At 41.6% G+C, this 19,401-nt stretch overlaps 1 protein-coding gene across 1 annotated transcript in view; it reads right to left on the reverse strand.

Annotated features, from left to right (window-relative positions):
- Positions 1 to 18,097, reverse strand: part of CNTNAP5 (contactin associated protein family member 5) — a 302,130-nt gene extending 284,033 nt beyond the window's left edge. Inside the window, exon 1 of the mRNA XM_035128546.2 lies at positions 17,745 to 18,097. Within this exon, the coding sequence (XP_034984437.2) occupies positions 17,745 to 17,826 (82 nt within the window). The 5' untranslated portion in view covers positions 17,827 to 18,097. The remainder of the gene's footprint in view (positions 1 to 17,744) is intronic.
- Between the last annotated feature and the right edge of the window lie 1,304 nt (positions 18,098 to 19,401).

Here is a 19,401-nt window from a genome sequence, read left to right on the forward strand (position 1 = left end):
GTTTGTTTGTTTAGTATAAGAGGCGATAACAGATACTTGGGCAAAGGAATGACTTCCTGTATTTTGTGCTCTCTGCACAGATGTAGGCATCCTTTACACATAATGCTGTTACTCTGTTCTGTCACACTAGTGCAACAAATCCACATTTACTAAAAACAGGCTTCTGCAGTTGGGAAAGTAACAGGGAAATGCACCAAGAAGTGTAGGATGAACTAACTATTATCAGAACGTCATAGGGCAAATTAGGATGGGTACTCATTGTTATGTCACCTCCCTATCAATAAAAACACAATGGATGCTTAGTATAGACCGTGTATAGTCTAACCTCCACACAAGCTTCATGCAAACAAATCGGGATGAATCCTAAACAAATGGGTGATCTAGAGGAGAAACTACTTTCCCCAGGATTTCCCAGGTGAGCTACCCCTGCAAGTGTCTGCCATTTTACAGTCATTCTGTTCTGCCAACTGTTTCCACATATTATGTTAATCCTATATGTTCAATGGGAAAATATATATGGGGAATCATGCCCCCCCTTCTTTACATCTTAATCTTCTTGAAAAATCATAGGCTGCAATCCTAAACCCATGTACTTGGGAATAAGCCCCATTGAAATCAGTGGGAAATGAGATGCTTATGATGGAAGCTTTAATCTTTACAGTTGCAATTTGCAGCATAACTTAAAGTGTCAGAAGCCAGTAGGTGGTTCTGATTTCTTCTAGTTAACATAGTATTATATGAACTCATTGGCAAATGCATTTATTTATTTTTATCTCAGCAGGATTTTTCCTGCTAAGCCTCTGCTGTTTTATGTAAAGGTTGTGCTTTACATGAAGTACCCGCCTTTGTTGTATTCTTAATGCATTTTCACTGTTTTTTTTAACCATTTTATATGGCATTGTGGCTTTAACTTTTTATAAGCCACACTGCATCATGCATTAGAACTAGAAAAATGGGACACAAACCTCAGAATACATACATACCGGTACATAGATACATTTGTTTTCCATCGAAGTTGTTTTCAGTAGCTTTTTGGTCTGATTAAATATAAAAAAGTTAAAGTAAAGGCACTATAAATGAATGGGTTGCCACACCCCAAACCACCATGGTTAGAAACCTGTATTTCAATTGGATGAACGAGGACAGGAAGTTTAAAGATTAAGCGGCACTCTCCTTTGCTAACTCTCCCCCCTCCCACCATTTTCCATTCACTGGTCTCTAGCCTCCCCCCACCCTCTGTTCAAATAAATCCAGCAGTCTTGAGTTCCCCATTTAAACACCAATGGTTTCTTCCCTGCTCCATATTGTTATTTTTAACTGCAGGCTCTTTTTGAAGTGATGGACTGTGATTGACAGCAAACGGACCTGTTCTGTCACTTGTCTATTAAGGTTTCTGGGCCTTTTGCAAATGTGAACTGATAAGTCTGGGTGTTCAAGGGTGTATTGCAATCCAAACCAGTATTTCTGCTGATCTGCAGATTTCCTCTGGGAAGCCATGGGGGAATGGTACCATCCACTAGCTGCTCACTTTGAGAATAGTTTATATAAATAGCCTGTATTATCATATATAATTTACTTTAAAACTACATAGGAATATGTTTTGTTAATGTTTTTCCCCTCCTTTGTGCTCAATTACATGACAACGGAAGCTAACTGAAAACCACCAGTTTCCAACTACAGTGGTACCTCGAGTTACAAACACCTCAGGTTACAAACTCCACTACATTTGCCCATGTGAATTGAGAACTTTGCCCCAGGATGAGAATGGAAATTGTGTGCCAGTGGCGCAAGTTGCAGCAAGAGGCCCCATTAGTGAAAGCACGCCTCTAGTTAAGAACAGTTTCAGATTAAGAACGGACCTCCAGAACGAATTAAATTCATAACTAGAAGTACCACTGTAATCTTTATATGAAGGTAAAGGTAAAGGGACCCCTGACCATTAGGTCCAGTCGTGACCGACTCTGGGGTTGTGCTCTCATCTCGCATTATTGGCCGAGGGAGCCGACGTATAGCTTCCGGGTCATGTGGCCAGCATGACAAAGCTGCTTCTGGTGAACCAGAGCAGCACACGGAAACTCCATTTACCCCCCTATTTATCTACTTGCACTTTGACGTGCTTTCGAACTGCTAGGTTGGCAGGAGCTGGGACTGAGCAACGGGAGCTCACCCCGTCGCAAGGATTCAAACCGCCGACCTTCTGATCAGCAAGCCCTAGGCTCAGTGGTTTAACCCACAGTGCCACCTGCGCCCTTAATCTTTATATAGATCCACTTACCGTATATTAGTCAAGAGATCAGCAGCACTGACCCAGATATAGAATCTGAAACAAGCTGGTCCCTTAACTAAAACAAATAACAAATTCACTACAATATATACAACCAAAATCACAACCCAACTATGCTGAAGTCACCTCACGAGGTGGGTCTGAGCCGCTGTGGGGGCTTTCTTTCTTTAAAACTCCACCTCTTGAACATCCTCTACCATGCAGTATTAAATGTCTGAAGCTTCTTCCAGGATTGAAAATGGTACATTTATACTTTCCCTGACTGAATGCGTCAGGTTTTAACAATTCTGCAGCCAGGTTTGAGTTGGGACAATTCTCAGGTTGGAAAGACATCTGAGTACATTGGCACATGTGATTTCGCCTTCATGTCCTAATTAGGCGAATACAAATAATACTTCTTGTTCCACTGGAAAAGTTCAGTAATGTTATTGGAAGCCACAATGAACATTTGCCTCAACTTTTTACCTCAACCCCTCTGGTAGCAACATGTAAAAGTGCAATTTCTCCTTTGCTTGCCTCCCTGTGTAAAAGATTGTGATTTGCCCTCTGTTAAATATTGAGAGCTTCATTTATTGTCTGCCCCTCCTTCAGCTGTTTGACTTAAATTGTACCCCCACTAGCAAAATCACATTAAGGGCAGATTGGAGCAAATCTGACTAGAAAAAAAGAAGCCACCAATGAAAAAAGCCGATTTTCTCTGTATTCAGCCATTTGTGGGATTAACTTTTCTAATGAGTTTTTATGTGCACACAGGTTTTGCTTGTTTGTTTGTTTGTTTTTTCCAGGCTAGTAGAGCAGAATGAATTATTCATAACTCCCAAAAGCAAAAAAAAACCAACAACAATAAAAGAGACTCTTTGCAAATTCAGCCCCTTTTTCTGGTCACAGGAATACTTTCATTTTTTGACAGAATAATTTATTTTGCTGGAGTAGCCCAATTGTACTATTTATACAAAGCAACATAGTACCAGTTTGGAGTAAATGGAATGTAGCCGTATATTTTTTTTACACCAAGAATGAAGGGATTTTTTTCCATTAAAGGTGGAGCTTAATTTGATTCTCTTTATATAGGATTACTCTTTCCCCACCTCTTTTTTCCTCTTGGAAATATGCTGTACTGCAAGAGCCAGAAGTGTTGCTCAGATTATGGCAGGAAAGATGAGGGGGGCATGACCTTCATGAAATCCATAGCCCCCAAACACTGACTCTCCCTCTTCACATTTAGTCAATGAATGCCCTCTTCTAAAACCAGTAAGTAAGGGAGACCATCACCAAGAGGTAAAGGCAATGGAGCCTCTCCACCCCATTTAAATTAGGCAGCTTTAATGGGGGATTTGAAATATTCATGGAAGATAATCCTATCTATGATGATTAGCCACATGAAATTTCCATCTCTGGCGTATCCTAGAAATTATCACCTGCTAGGAAGCAACAGCAGGAGAGAATAATAATAATAATAATAATAATAATAATAATAATAATAATAATTTGTACCCCACCCTCCCCAGCAGAGACCAGGCTCAGGGCAGCTAACTCCAAATATATAATACATTAAAAACACAAAATCAAATGATCAGTTTAAAATACATTTCGAAATCACATCTAAAATCAAAATATAATTAAATGGGAACCCACGAATCATAACCGAAGGGGTAAGGAATTAAAACTATGATGAAATAAAAAAGAACTATAAAAATATTCACATTAGTGGCCTTTCAGTGAATCAAAAACAGGGCAATAGTGCAACAGTGGCAACTGGAGAAAATGGCTGCAAGGGGGGGATGCTGTTTTGACATAATTTCTGATTTGGTCTTCTGGGGTTATTTTCATATTCAGGTGGCACTGCACAGGTGGCAAAGCAGTCATCTTCATGGATGGAGAAAGGTTCTGTAGTGGTTGTATGAGTTGTCCCAAAACCATTCTGAAAAGTCTGGATATATTCACACTTACAGGATACAATATCTGGAACTCTGTATGAGGTGGAGTTATTTAATGAGCACTGCTTCTGTTAGAGAGTGACTTTGGATAAACATGTGAGTGCTCTGGGTCTCTGAGACCACTCAAAAGAGCCACAGGGTGCAGAACCTAATTGAGTTAATTAGTGCACTCCTGTTGATAATGCAGGGATCTTTAAATAAATTAGGGATGGAGCTGGCTTTTCACCAACCATTGACCATTGAGATGACCTTGTGCAAATTGTTAAACGTATTCTCTCTTCCCCGATCTGCAGAATGCAGGTAAAAGGTCCAGAGGAAAGCTGAATAAGGCTCTTAAATGGTTAATTATATTGGCTTTTTATATGTCCTTAAATGGATCCTTGGGTTCACCTGCAACTTCCTTCAGAATTTATCTCTGCAAGTTAGTTTCCAAATTGGGATATGCTATAGCCACCTGTCTTCAATTGCCATTATAACTTCTTTCATTTAAAATAATTTGCTTTTAAGTTTGAACCAATCTGTATAGCAAAGTCTTTTTCCTTGAATAACCTGTATGTGTGTGCATGTGTGTACACACACACAAACACACACACACACAGAAAAAAACCACACAATATTTAGGCAGAAGATTTAAAATGTATTTGATGTACTTTAGAGCATAGAATGGGAAAATACCCTGACAATGACATTTTCTTCTAAGGTTACTCCCTACCTCCACTTTCTGCTGCAAACTATTTTCTCTCTGTTTGCAACATTTCTAGAACAGATAAGATTCCTGGGTTTAGAAGCTGTGCTGTTTTATTATTGTTAGTTATTAACAAAACAGGATATCAACACACAGTTTTACCCTGGCTTGTGTTAACAAACCATATTTAGAAGAAACCATAGTTCCCTGAGTTGTGATATCATGGGGCAACTGCGGTTTATTTTGAAGCGCAACCAGAAGCATTTGCAAAGAAGCAGGTGGGGGGAAGTGTGTGCAAGAACGTTCCTATCATGCTAATATTATGTCTGAGGTGCCACAGGAGCGTGGAAAAAATCACATCTCTGAATAAATCACCTGTGTCACCTCCTGTATGTGAGAATGAGGAACAGTCCCATCCATTCTAAGAATATCAACATTCCAGCTTTACACTCCTTGAGAACATTGGCAGAAGAGTACAGATTTAGAATGTGATGGTGGCCCACCTCTAAACATTACAGTTGGGGTGAATGCAGACACCCCCAGCAATGTCTGTTGGGGTGGCAAGCATAGCTGCCAAGTTATCCCTTTTTTTAAGGGATTTTCCCTTATGCTGAATAGGCTTCCTCGCGAGAAAAGGGAAAACTTGGCAGCTATGGTGGCAAGCCTACAGCAAACATAGTGTAAGTTCTACCCCTAAGATCATAAATGATCTAAAAACTTGTAATGTGTTTCTTCTTTTTGAACCATGATTCTGGGCGGTGGTGGGGGAATGACTGGCCTAAGTCACTTGCTACTTTCTGTTCTGCTGTGCAATGTGACAATGATGGTGCTGCTTAAAGGTAAAGGGTAAAGGGACCCCTGACCATTAGGTCCAGTCGTGACCGACTCTGGGGTTGCGGCGCTCATCTCGCGTTATTGGCCGAGGGAGCCAGCATGACAAAGCCGCTTCTGGTGAACCAGAGCAGCGCACGGAAACACCTATTATTCTACTTGCACTTTGACGTGCTTTCGAACTGCTAAGTTGGCAGGATCTGGGACCAAGCAACGGGAGCTCACCCCGTCACAGGGATTTGAACCGCCGACCTTCTGATTGGCAAGCCCTAGGCTCTGTGGTTTAACCCACAGCGCCACCTGCGTCTCTAGAGCTGCTTAGCTTGCCTAAAAAGACTAAAAAGCAAGGCTGAGTGAGAGACTACTTTTTGTTTGATAGGTGTTTCTTTCTCCCTCTTTTACTCATCCACTTGCACTAATCCCCACTGTTTGCCCTTTGGGGGATCACTGTGTCAGAGTATTCCGAAGGCCACACTGTTGGTAGGATCATTCCACTAAAGGCTGGTAAAATGGTATTCCTAGCCTTGATTTGCCATTTAATGTGTACAGGTATAATAATCTTACAGTGGTACCTCGGTTTATGAACACATGGGTGTAATTGGTTCCGGAAGTCTGTTCATAAATTGAAGCGTTCATAAACTAAAGCGAACTTTCCCATTGAAAGTAATGGAAAATGAATTAATCCGTTCCAGATGGGTCCACGGCGTTCATAAACCGAAAATTCATAAACCGAGGTGTTCATAAACCGAGGTTCCACTGTATTTAGATAATGCACTTGAGTGAAAGAGAACATTGCCATATTCCTGGTGAAAATATAAAGAAATAAAAGGCAGAAGCAGAAAAATAAGAAGCAGCTCCTAAATGATTTCAGGCATTCCACTCACTTCTAATAAATTGCCTTTTTTTAAAAGAGTAAATATTGAAACACCTACTGAACATCTGTCTGTCATGGCAATTTTGTTATCAGGCTCCTCCGATCCTGGTGCTTATTCTTTTTAAACTGCATAACAGCTAGGATTGTTAAAAATAAAATACAGCAGTATTTTGGCACCCACTTCTTTCTCTGGATTCTATATTGCCCTGTTGTCATCATTTAAAACTCAATCAATTCTACTGAACTACTGAGCAGATGGCAAGACCGGCCCATAAGAATCTGCACAGGGCAATTAGAAAAGGCATAGATAAAATTAATACAAGGGAATTAATTATCAGTGGCATCTCCCAAGCACTGTATATACAGAAATCTGCCTGTTTCTCAGATACTAGATAGACATGTTGATCACTGTGATGATGCTCCCTTCTTTAACAGCCAGGGCCTCTGAGATTTAACTGGGAAAGCAGCGTTTAATTATATGGGGATAAACCCCACTGGGGCTTCTTATTTATGTTGTGAAAAGGCCAGATGAAAAGTTCAGAAAATGGTTTGTTTGCTCAGAAGATAACAAGAAGCATCTTAAAAAGAGTGCATTACAAAATTGGTCCAGAATCAAAACTGCCCCCAAATTAACCCTAGAAGTAGCTGCTGATGAACACTCAGATGTGCATACTCATTGTCCCACAACTGGAGCAAAGGCTTGACAAGAGAGGAATTGGTAAATAGTTGTATTTATTTTATTAAGAATTGGGAAGAAATTGCACCAATCTCACACAAGTGGTGCAGGTAAAAAAATCTACAGCCTTCTGCAAATGACGATCAATTCCAGCACCCAAGCTGAAATGACTGGATACCACCTTTCCATAAAAGCCAGCCATGAGGGTGTGACCCAACTGATGTTGCTCCCCCCCACTGTTCAACTCCCAGGAGGTGGCACATTTTAAGTCCCTAGAGAATGAAACTTAGAATCTCTTCCCCCCCAAACTGATCAGCAATAGGAGGTGATTGGTGAAGTGTCCCCCTGTCCTCAGAGCTGCCTATGCTCCAAACTACTTAGCTGCCTGCACTCATTGAACCAAAACAGCCAAATAAAAAGTAAACTACCACAGTCAATCAAATTAAGAGCACTGAAGTAAATGAGATAAAAGGTACAATCAGAAGTCAGACTGTGTGCACTGAAAAAAAGGTCTACTCATTCACAAGTAGTAACTGGCAAAGCCCATACTGCTCATGGGGTGGGGCCGGGTGCAGAATGCTGGGAAAACACAGAAGGAATAATTCATGGCGCGGCCACTTTTTTAGTGGGAATCTGCTCCCCTAAGCCTATTGGCCAAAATAGGGCATGTTGTAGAATAACCAACCTCATATAACCAAGGTGCTTAAGTCCAGTTTACACACAAATGAGTCAATGCCATATAGAGGAAACTGTCCTTCCAAGCTTAAATAGGTCACTTCCCCTCGACCTGGGAGGAAGGAAGTCAAATCTATTGTTTCTCAGTCTACCAAACTCAGCCTGGATGCTTTTTTTTTTTTTTGCAAAGCCATCATTGTTTTCCTATATAAATAATTTAGGAACTTTCACATATTACTAGAGCTACATCAAGGGGGGAAAATACTTTACATGTTACTTTCAAAAATTATGTTTGTTTTCAGACATTACAGTGTTACACTAAGGGGATCTCACCAGGCTATTCATGGGATAATAAAACGAGCTTACATACATTTATTCTTCATATATCATATTTGCTCTCCCATGAACCAAAATGTGGAAACAGATTGGTCATATTCTAGGGCAATGGTAAAGGTAAAAGTAAAGGGACCCCTGACCATTAGGGTCAGTCGCAGACTCCTCTGGGGTTGCGGCACTCATCTCGCTTTATTAGTCGAGGGAGCCGGCGTACAGCTTCCGGGTCATGTGGCCAGCATGACTAAGCCACTTCTGGTGAACCAGAGCAGTACACAGAAACGCCGTTTACCTTCCCGCTGTAGCGGTACCTATATATCTACTTGCACTTTGACATGCTTTCGAACTGCTAGGTTGGCAGGAGCAGGGACCAAGCAACGGGAGCTCACCCCGTTGCGGGGATTCGTACCGCCGACCTTCTGATTGGCAAGCCCTAGGCTCTGTGGTTTACATCACAGTGCCACCCGCATCCCAGGGTATGCATGCTTAAACCCCACACTCATTTCATTGAGATTGTACTGTGTTTGACAGTACACTGGACTATGGCCAGAAAAAATTTACCCTATGAAGAGAATAGTATGAATTATAACAATGCTTCCCAGGATTATGCTTTCTAAGATTCCCGAGATGTTCTGTTCTCTGCTCAACTTTTTAAAAAATATCAGCTCTAAACTAGGGGTAGTCAACATACTGCTCCAGATGTGGCTGGACCCCCACCATCCCTGCCCATTGACCAATATTTTCTGAGTCTAATGGGAATTGGAGGGCATCATGCTGGGTACCTCTTCTGTAAAATATCTTCTTCCCACGGCATCAATGCTTAAGTAAATGGGCATCACATCTGTGCACAGATCTATTTTATTTTTATGATGACAACAATCATAACAAATCACAAACTACTGCTCCTTAAACACTGGAGAGTGGGTGGGTAGATTGCTCTCGTTAGAAAGAAAGAAAAAGCTTCGCATACATCAGTGCTTACTTGGAAACAGAAGTTTCCATTCTGGATTCCTTGTTTATGAAGAAGGATGGCTGAACTTTTCTCCGATTACAACCAAGAAGTGTCAAAAGTGTCAAAAAACAAAACAATCTAGAGAAGGGAAAACACAACGGAGAACTTCGTTTTCCTCTGAGGGGCTTTATGCTATGAACAGATAACACACTTCCATAACACCATATGTACATCCATACCCACTAGAGGGGGTGTTGAGTTTGCCTAAAACAATATTTCAAAGTAAGTTCCAGTTTGAGAGAAGTATCAGAGAAACAAAAACAATTTATATTAAATAAGCAAAAAATGTATTACGAGGGTGACCACCAATTCCAACATGATAAAGGCATTGTTTTCTCGCTGCTGTTGTCCATGGATGTAAACCCACAAGCTAGAGTTACATTTTTAGGCACATTTACAGTAATAGTAGCATGGCAAAATGACAGATGAGGGGATCAATAACTCTTGGGGTAACAGGATCCTTGATTAAGGTGAGATTTTCCTCACCCCATTCTTTCCTGAGGATCCATGCTCTTTTCTCAACACTCGGTCCCAATGATTCCTACTATCTGCACCCAAACATGTTAAATGTCTGCCCTTGTAGGAGAACTAATACAGCTCTCATTCTGAAACTTGGCAGGCTTTGTCCTCTCAGAAAGGGGCACCATGCTTGCAAATTGTTTTTGCTTACGGCAGAAAATTCCTTTGCTTAAAAACAAATGAATGTGCCTTGCACAAAAACATTTGGGTGTATTTCCCTACAATTTGGCAGTCTTAATCCACCCTGCTAAGACTACAAATGCCATGCCTGAGAAAAGGGAAAGGCATTATAGCTATCTTTAGATTACTAAATATAATAATAATATTATAATAATAATAATTTATTATTTGTACCTCTCCCATCTGGCTGGGTTTCCCCAGCCACTCTGGTCGGCTTCCAACAAAGATTAAAAATACATTTAAACACCAGTCCTTAAAACCTTCCCTAAACAGGGCTGCCTTCAGATGTCTTCTAAATGTCAGATAGTTGTTTATCCCTTTGACATCTGATGGGAGGGCGTTCCACAGGGCGGGTGCCACTAACACTAAATGGGAAGCAATAGACCTTTGTCTTTAACAGATCTCATTTAGTCCCAAATAACAAGTCAAATTGGAAAGATCCACAGAAGCACTACTTCTCGGTGCTATAATTACAGATACAAGTCTAATCTTGGGACATCTCTGGGGTTAAAACCCAGTCTCCAGTGTTGTTGCAGTGGCTCATTTGTGGTACTCTGCAGTTGCTTTTAAATATAGAGAAAAACATTAGCCTCCTGAATCTCCTGGATCTTGTGAAATTTAGTTGTTATATAGAAATATGAATTGCTCAAATGCCATAACGATCAAGCCACAGTCACTTTAGGCCATATTCTATTGAATGCATCTATAATGCTGATGCATGTGATAGACTATCATTCCACTTTTTAAAAATGGAATTTCAGTCACCTAAGAGTGGCTAGGGAGCACATTGAGAGCCCTGAGCAAGTAAGTTCCACTGGAAGCAACAGGCAGTGATGACATACTGTAGACTCAATTCTCTTTTAGAGTCTTAGGGGGAATTGAATGTAAAAATATGTAAAATGTCATCAAGTCTCAATGCTCCCAGTGGGAATTGCAATGTCCATTTCAATCCATGTGGTGACAGAAACATCCTAGACAGGCAGTCAGCTGAAATCACTTGTTGAGGAAGACAGACAGGCACCACACAGACCAGCTCGTGCAAATCTTTAAGAGAGCAGGGATCCAGCAATGCATGGATTCCAGAGTCAACCCCTGCCCAGATCCCCACATTGGTCTGTAGATCAGATCCAGTGTGCGCACTTTGGAATCACAACTGGTCAATGGTTAGGAAGGAAATACATTTTGAATTGGGATTTGTGAAGTCTGGTGTGTGTGTGTGTGTGTGTGTGTGTGTGTGTGTGTGTGTGTGCAGGCAGATTTAAGGTGATGCGACCACAAGTGAAGACAATTGGTGCATGGCCAGCCCTACTGTTAGGCAATCTCATTGCTAGTTTTAAAGTAAGATGCAGCTGCAAGTCTGATCAGCTTTGTACAAGGGATGCTCTCTCATTTTTTATCTCAGAAAGCAAAATGTCTTGTTCAAGTACTAAACTGGTGTCCATTAGACATCCAGGAATCATGAAAGCTTGCATAGACTGCTAATTGGAACAATAAGGCATGAACAAAAAGCTGTTAAGGTCTGAAAAGTACTGGCTTCTCCTGTACCCAATTCAAAATGCTGGTTTTAACCTTTAAAGCCTTATGCAGCTCAGAACTCCTATAGCTAAAGGAACAACTTTCCCCTGGACCCTGATTTCATCATTAGAAGCCCTTCTCTGCATGCTACCTTTTTGAAAGGTCCAAAAGGGGGCAGCAAGAAAATGGGCCTTTTCAGTAGTAGCCCCTCCCACCCAACAATTTATGGAATGCTCTCCCCAGGGAGGCCTGCCCATCACCAACCTTGTCATCATGTTGGCACCAGGCAAAGGCATTTGTTGGCACCAGGCAAAGGCATTCTGTTTTCCAAAGCATTTTGGCAGCACCAGTGATACGATTGCATTGTGAAATCTGCTTTTAATCATGTCTAATGATTCTATTATTGTATTTTTATTTTTATTGTAAATCACTTCAGGACTTCCTTAGTTGGAGACAAAGTACAAATGAAATAAACCTAAACCAAAGCTAAAAAAACTATTTTGTTCAAAAAGAGAACTCCTAAGCACACTGATAGTTGTAAAAGACTTTCTCCTCAGAGAAGTTACTGCTGCCATCACTTTAATGGCAGAGAGAATGCTGGATTGTTTTTAATACACTAAACCTATTTGCCTCCTACTTGGATATCTCCTTAATTTATGGCCAAAACTGTGAGATCAATACATAATAACTGTGCAATTTAGGAAACATGATACAAGGTGTCACAAGCAGATTATCATTCCAGTTAAAATGGAATATCAATGTTGAGATCTTTTGAAGAAAATGAGGCTAAATTTTCATAAACAGAAAAATGTCAACTGAGCTGGTTCCTGGATCTGTCTGTTATCATTTCAGCAGTGTTCCTCACTGTCAGATATACTGTAGTATCAGATATGACCCTTTGATCCAATAAAAGTTAATAGTTTGAAATCTTCCCCAGTCTACTCTACTGTGTCCAGGGAACAACAGAGCCACAGTAAGAGGAAGGGAATCTATAGTTCTGTATGGACCAATTATTTCCTCCTCCTGCATCATGTGCCCTGACATACAATCCTAGCAGTTTCTGCAATATACAGCCCCTCCCAAATTATCCTCTATTTTGACATTATAATTCCCTCTCTTGCTTCCATATGGCAGTTAAACCTGTTCTGGAAGTTCTGCTGACTCTCCAGAGCAGAGTTAGGGGACATGGCAGAGGAAGATTCAACTCAGTTGAATCCTGCCCCCTGGTTTCTGCTCACATTTTGTTCTTTAGTCGTTTAGTCATGTCTCCACCCCCATCATTCAGCCCGGACACTGAGATCCAGCACTGAGGGCCTCCTGGTGGTTCCCTCATTGCGAGAAGTGAGGTTACAGGGAACCAGACTGAGGGCCTTCTCGGTAGTGGCACCCACCCTGTGGAACGCCCTCCCAGCAGATGTCAAGGCAATAAGCAACTATTTTACTTTTAGAAGACAACTGAAGGGAGCCCTGTTTAGGGAATTTTTTAATGTTTGATGCTTTATTGTTTTTAATATTTGGTTGGAAGCCGCCCAGAGTGGCTGGGGAAACATGCCAGATGGGTGGGGTATAAATAATAAATTATTATTATTATAATATCTGACTCTTTGTGATCCCATGGACCAGAGCACGCCAGGCACTCCTGTCTTCCACTGCCTCTGACAGTTTGGTCACTCACTGTTATTTTACTATCCTATGGAGCCTGAGATTTCCTCCTCTCATTTGTAATTTTAATTTGTTCAGAATAGGCAGAGATACCCAAGAGTGTACAAAATCAACTATGGAATATATCTAGGTAAGTCATACTTTGAGTAAACCCACTGAATTCAATGGAGATGACTAAAGTAAGTCTATTGATTTAGTTGGATACAACCCATTGTGTGCATGCATGTGTGTATGTGTAAATAAACATACACAAACATCGTTGTTCATTTAAAAACCACCCCCCCCCAATAATCACAGGATAGTCTAAATACTAAAAGAGGAGCATGTGTGTATAATGGCAACTGTGAAAAGCACTGAATGAGGACAAAAAGTCAGAGAACTTTCCCAGGGTTTCTTCTTGCAAGCTTACCTTTCTATTCACTTGGATTAAAATGCTGTTCATTGCATATATGATATTGCAATTACGTGTGTGTGTCTCTCTCTGTGTGTGTGTGTTGTATCTATTTCCCAGTAATTAGTATCCTGGGGAGGAATTTCATTGCTACTGTAGTTATTTAATCTAATAAAGTGTTGTGATGAAACCAGCCTTGAGGTATTTCTGGAACTATATTAGAATGAAGTAACTTTAATGTCTGTAAGAATATCCATTGGCCCTGACCTCAAGTCTTGTAGCTGGAATTACAATATTTCTTGAGATGTTTTCTTAGCAATCTTGTATATCCTCATCAAGAAAATAACCACAGGCACACTTTCATGATTCAATTACGAAAATACAAAGAGTGTGGGAATATTGCCATGCGCTAACAAGAAATAAGAAAAAATAGTAATCTTACGCTGAATGTCAGCCATGCAGAAATACATCAGAGAAAAGGAAGGAATCACCAGAGATTTTGTTAAAGCTATTCCTTATTCTGCAAGAACCTCTGGTTTCAAACACCTTGCCTAGGGTACATTATGATCTGGATTGACATGGGGCTAATCTAGTAGGAGTCTGGTAAATCCTGCCTTAGTACAAAGGGTAGATCTGAGTGACCTCCTTCTGATCCTTTCAATCCTGTGATTCTCTGTTTCTACACTAACTAGAGTTCAGTTTCTCCAGCAAGAGAACTTGACCACTTTGGGAAACTGGTCTGTTCTAATTGATTGCTACTATAAACTAGTATGATTGATGATGAATTGATGGCAGTTTTGATATGGATGTTATCATTTATTATAGTATTGGGATGTATACTGCATTCATGGAAGGGGAGTTTTTAGTTCCATGGAAATTGCTGCTATCCATTTGGAGCTGACTAGTGTTTCCATCAATTGCTGAAGTGAAGCTTTAAAGCATCTCAGATTTGCTGGGCACAAATTCACACTCTTACCACAACTGGTAATTTGTGCATTAAAAGATCAGCTCTAGATAATTTGGCATCTTTCTTTGTGGGCTGTGTCCTCTTCCTGTGGCACTGCTGAAACTAGAATTACAGCCACATCATTTGTGGTTGCGCTCATGGGCAAGCTCCAGTGAACACAATGAAACTTACCACCAAGCAAACATGCATAGCATTTGTTGTAAAGCCACCAAGTCAGTGTCATCCACTCCTAACTTAATGTTTTGCATAACCGTTAAGCTAAACCCCAAGAAAAATTAGCAGTGCTGTAATTACTGGGTTGAGTCCAAATTTCCTCTGATCAAAGTTCCACTGAAGTAATTACCCTCTTGGTGGATGGAAAGGCAATTTTCACAAATCCTTCATTGCCCTTTCAGCCTCCAGTGCCATTCAAAATCCGCTCCAGAGGGTTGGGAACCTTTAAGAACAGTGAGACAGTGCCATACTCCCACCTTCATTTAGTGGGAACCTCCATTGGAACAGATTCTATTTGGTAAAAATGAAAGATTCTCTCCATTTGCAGAATGGCAGTTCTGGATCTAATCTTGTACATATTCCTAAATACTGGGGGCAGGGAAGTATCACCAATGATGTTAACGTCTGAAGAAAACTTACAAAGGGTGGTGATTCAGATATTTTAAAGGAAATAATTTTCAAAAGTGATTTGCATTGGCTATAGCTGTCTGATTTCAGTTCTGGGTTTTGACCAACATGCCAAGGCCTGTCTTACTGAACAGTGAAAACTTTTCCTACGGGCTAAAGTGAATTTCATTGCAGCATTTGTTCATGCTCTCAAACCATTAGGAAACAGAAGAAACATGCAACTCTTGGTGCTTCATGGAAGAATCTTTAACTGAGCTCCTGGGAAAGAACATCCAGTCTAATTCATTGCTCAGTGAGTATGTAAAAACTGTACAGTGTAGTAAAATGGTCAATTATTGTGCTTTATAAAGACTGAGCCCCAAATATATAGGGAGAAGTTTGTGTGTTCAATGAGAATGTTCATTGGCACTGGGAAATTAAAAGTGTCACCCGTGAAATAGTAAAACTCATTAAAGCAGAGTATCCTTTTAAAAGTTGCGGATTAACTTTATTACCAGCATGGTAATAGCAAGTCTGCTTCCTTAACTCCACTTTCTTCTGGCATTCCTGAACATTATCAAACCATATTAACCGAAGTTGCTTTGGAGCAAGGAAAAACTTTACTGTACACCCTGCTTCGTTTTTTATATTTATTAAAATCAAACCTGAAGGCACACCCACTGGGAAGGCTGATACCAATTCACAATGCTTACTGCATTTGCCTTTTCCTCTTCATTTAAAGCCTTCTATTACTTCACTTGTGTAGATGTGTGAAATATCCTTCTTTTAATGCCCCCCCCCCCAGCTTTTAAGGCATGGAATCAAAAAGGCAAGAGTGACCTCTAGTGTTCACAAGCCCATTAGAACTTGAGAAACAGCTAGTTCTCTCCCATCACTGCATGGAGAATGTCATTTGTTTTAAATATATCCCCACCATTTTAAACTCCTATAAATTGCACCCAGGGAACAACACATAGCTAAGCAACATTTTTTAAAAAAGTCTAGCAAAATGCATCTCTTTAAAAACAGGTTTCATACTCTAGAGTAATTCCTGGAGTACAATTTGGATCCTCAGCTACTTCAATGGACAGATATGACCTCTGTCACTTTCCCTGGCACAGAAGCACTTGCACAAACTAATTCATATCTAGCAGTGTTTTCTGAACAATTCCATTTAAATCCTGAATTTTAAACACTGCCACTGGTATCCCTTCATCCCTCCTGTTCCCTTCGTCTTCTAAAGCAAAACATTGGAATCTATGACACTCTTGGGCTACAATTCTCAGCGGACTTCCAGGGGACTGATGCCCATGTAGCTCAATGGGACTCAGCATGCTAATTGCATGGTTAGCTATCCACAGTCATGCTAAAGGATCATCACGGCAAAAGCGCCAAGGCTGAATCCAAAGAAAGGTACATATCCATGCTTGCCTCCCTGTTTCTCCCTTTTGCAGTGACACTGCACTTCACAGAACATCTTATCACAATAATTGTCTGGTAATGCCCTGTGCAATAGCAAAAGGGGCTCAATACCCCCACAACACTTAAGATGAGGGGGGTGCATGGGAAGGACAGATGTTATGGGGATTTCTTGTCAAGTGGAAGACACAAGGAGACAAACTGTATGCACAACGGCTCTTAAAAGTGAAAAGGTATAAAAAACACCAACATCTTAGTCCTATCATCAGATTTGCACCACTGTTGTTTTTCTTTCTTCCTTTGAAAATCCACACCAACCCCTTCATGTTATGGACTCATTCAGTCACATGGGCTTCCTAAGTCTAAATGCCACGCTGTGTCAAGATCTGGCTTTCTACATTCCAAAATATAGTTAATCTGCCCTGGAGTGGGGAAAATAGACACCAGGACTGATAGGTGAAGCAGCAAGATGCAGTTAGTGTGGTTCAGATATTGCTTCCATGCCCTACCTAAAAAAAAAACCAACCCAAAACAAACGAAACCCAAAAGGATTCCAGTAAGGGTTGCAGAGGTCGTTCCATGAAGATAGGATTACACAGAATAAAGAGGGGCGCGATCTAGTTTGGCAAGCAGGGGCGTGTAGTTATGAATCGTTAAACACTCAGCAGGAGAAGGCAACCGAGGTGACTAAAGGCATTTCCTTGATATCATCAGCCGCATGAAATATGAAATCTTAACGCAGGAGTATAAATAAACAACAGTTCAAAATGCAAGTAGCAGGGGGAGGTAGGGGAGGCACTTTTTAGAAAAGAAGCCCGAGGCACATATATCTATTGCAGAGGGGAAAGGATGCGCAGATTTCCTGCCATTTAAGGATGGAAGGCCCCCATCACCTTAGTTCCTCTGTGATACAGAGAGGCCGATTTGCAGGGAATGCACTTAAGCGAACTTTAGACGCGGGAGCAACGCACCTTGCGCTCTCTCTCTCTCTCTCTCTCTCTCTCTCTCTCTCTCTCTCTCTCTCTCTCTCTCTCTCTCTCTCTCTCTCTCTCTCTCTCTCTCTCTCTCTCTCTCTCTCTCCCTCCTACTCCAAAGAGCATGCCCCCCCCCGCTCCATACCTCCCCGTCAAATGTTGTGTAAGCACCGGGTGGCTGCGAGATACAGGGCTTCCTTTGATACTTACAGTTGGTAGCCGCTAATCCAAGATGCCAGAAGCTGAGCAGCAGCAAAGTCAAAACGCGGAAGAGTTGGGGGATAGGATCCATTTTCTCGTGCCGTCTCTGCCTCCGTAATCTCCAATTTCAGAGAGTGGCTGCTGTGCCTTGGCTCCCTTACTCCATCCGGCATCCAGGCACCCTTTTGGAAGACGCCGGAGAGGGAGAATGCGAAAGGCACCTCTGCCCCTCCTTACCCAGATCTTCTCGAAAGCAGCAGCAGCAGCAGGTCCAGAGAGAGAGAGAGAAAGCAACTGCGCCTCAATGCCAAAAGGCACTCATAAGGCAGGTCCTGAAATCCACCTCCAGGAGCTGCGATAGGGATTCAGCCAGCCTGGAGCTGAACAGCTCCTTATAGGCGCGAGGAGCCGTGCGCGCTCACTCCACCTCCTGCTCAGCCTCCTCCTCCCCGTCACACCTCCCGCCTGCTAGGGAGGATCCTTTCTCATTACTATTATCAAGCCCTGATGATAAGCGTCGGAGTTACAGGGGAACTTGGCTGCCCAGAGCATCTCTCTCTCTCACTCACTCTTAGTTAGGGCTAGCTAGTGTATCAGCCACGACGGCGCGGGGGGGGGGGGGAGAAGAATAGCACCCAAATGAAGGTGGGGATGGAACGAAGGAAAGGGGCCCTGTCTGCAAAGGAAGGAGAAGGGAGATCTTAGAAGATGAAAGGTGCGGGAAAGAAAAACATCTCCCCCCTCTATTTATCTATTTTAATATTTCGTTCTTTTTCCACACCGCATTGCATTCTGTTTCTTTATTTATTGCAATAAAGAGGGGGGGGGAAGGATACCGCTGATGAGGCTCTTTCTACACAGAGATAGAGGGAGGGGGTGCCTTTAGCACAAGATGAGATTTGGAAATGAATGAGGGGAACGAATGAATGCCGATCTACTGGCTGGAAGCAGGGTTACCATGTATTTCCCCCCCATGTGTTGATAATCTGCCCGTGAAAATACAGGAAAGCACATCAAGCCATTCATTGCAACCAAACCACAGCACCTGTGAAAGTCAGTTCCTGAGCTGGAAACCGAGGCAGTTATTGGAGCCAAGTTTCTGTTTGATTGCTTGATTCATTTCTGACAACTGTCAGAACCGTTTTGCTATTATGTAGGAAAGGATGAAGTGTCAGACTGAGTTCCCCCTCCTTTCCCCCTCTCTTTTGGATCAGTGATTCCAGGTGGGGAAAAAATGTTGTCTCTCATTGATTATCATCCCACTGCACTTCTGCTGTCCTTTCTAGAACCTTAGCTTAATCATTCCCAAGGCTTAACCTCGCTGCTTTGCTGCTGCTTTGGATCACATCAATTGCAAGCTGTATCAAAGATGGATAAAAATTGCATTAGTGATCCCAGCTTTAATCCTTGAGGAGAGAATTTATTTGGAGAATTAAGGTCTTTGTTGGAAGTAATTTGCTGGTCTACAGCCATAATAAACAAACCAGAGAAGGGTCAGAAATAATTAGCGGTTTTTTTAGATCACTTGCCCATATTCTTATGATGGGCCCATGGAGAATGGAGCTCTAAATTGCTGGCATGCTGAAAGAAAGAAGGCGGTGGGAGAAAACACACACTTGGGCTGTTTTGTGGGAAACTGCTTGCTTAGTGATTAGATAGCCTGGAG

This window comes from Zootoca vivipara, chromosome 1 (assembly GCF_963506605.1).
Source record: "Zootoca vivipara chromosome 1, rZooViv1.1, whole genome shotgun sequence".
Lineage (NCBI taxonomy): Eukaryota > Metazoa > Chordata > Lepidosauria > Squamata > Lacertidae > Zootoca > Zootoca vivipara.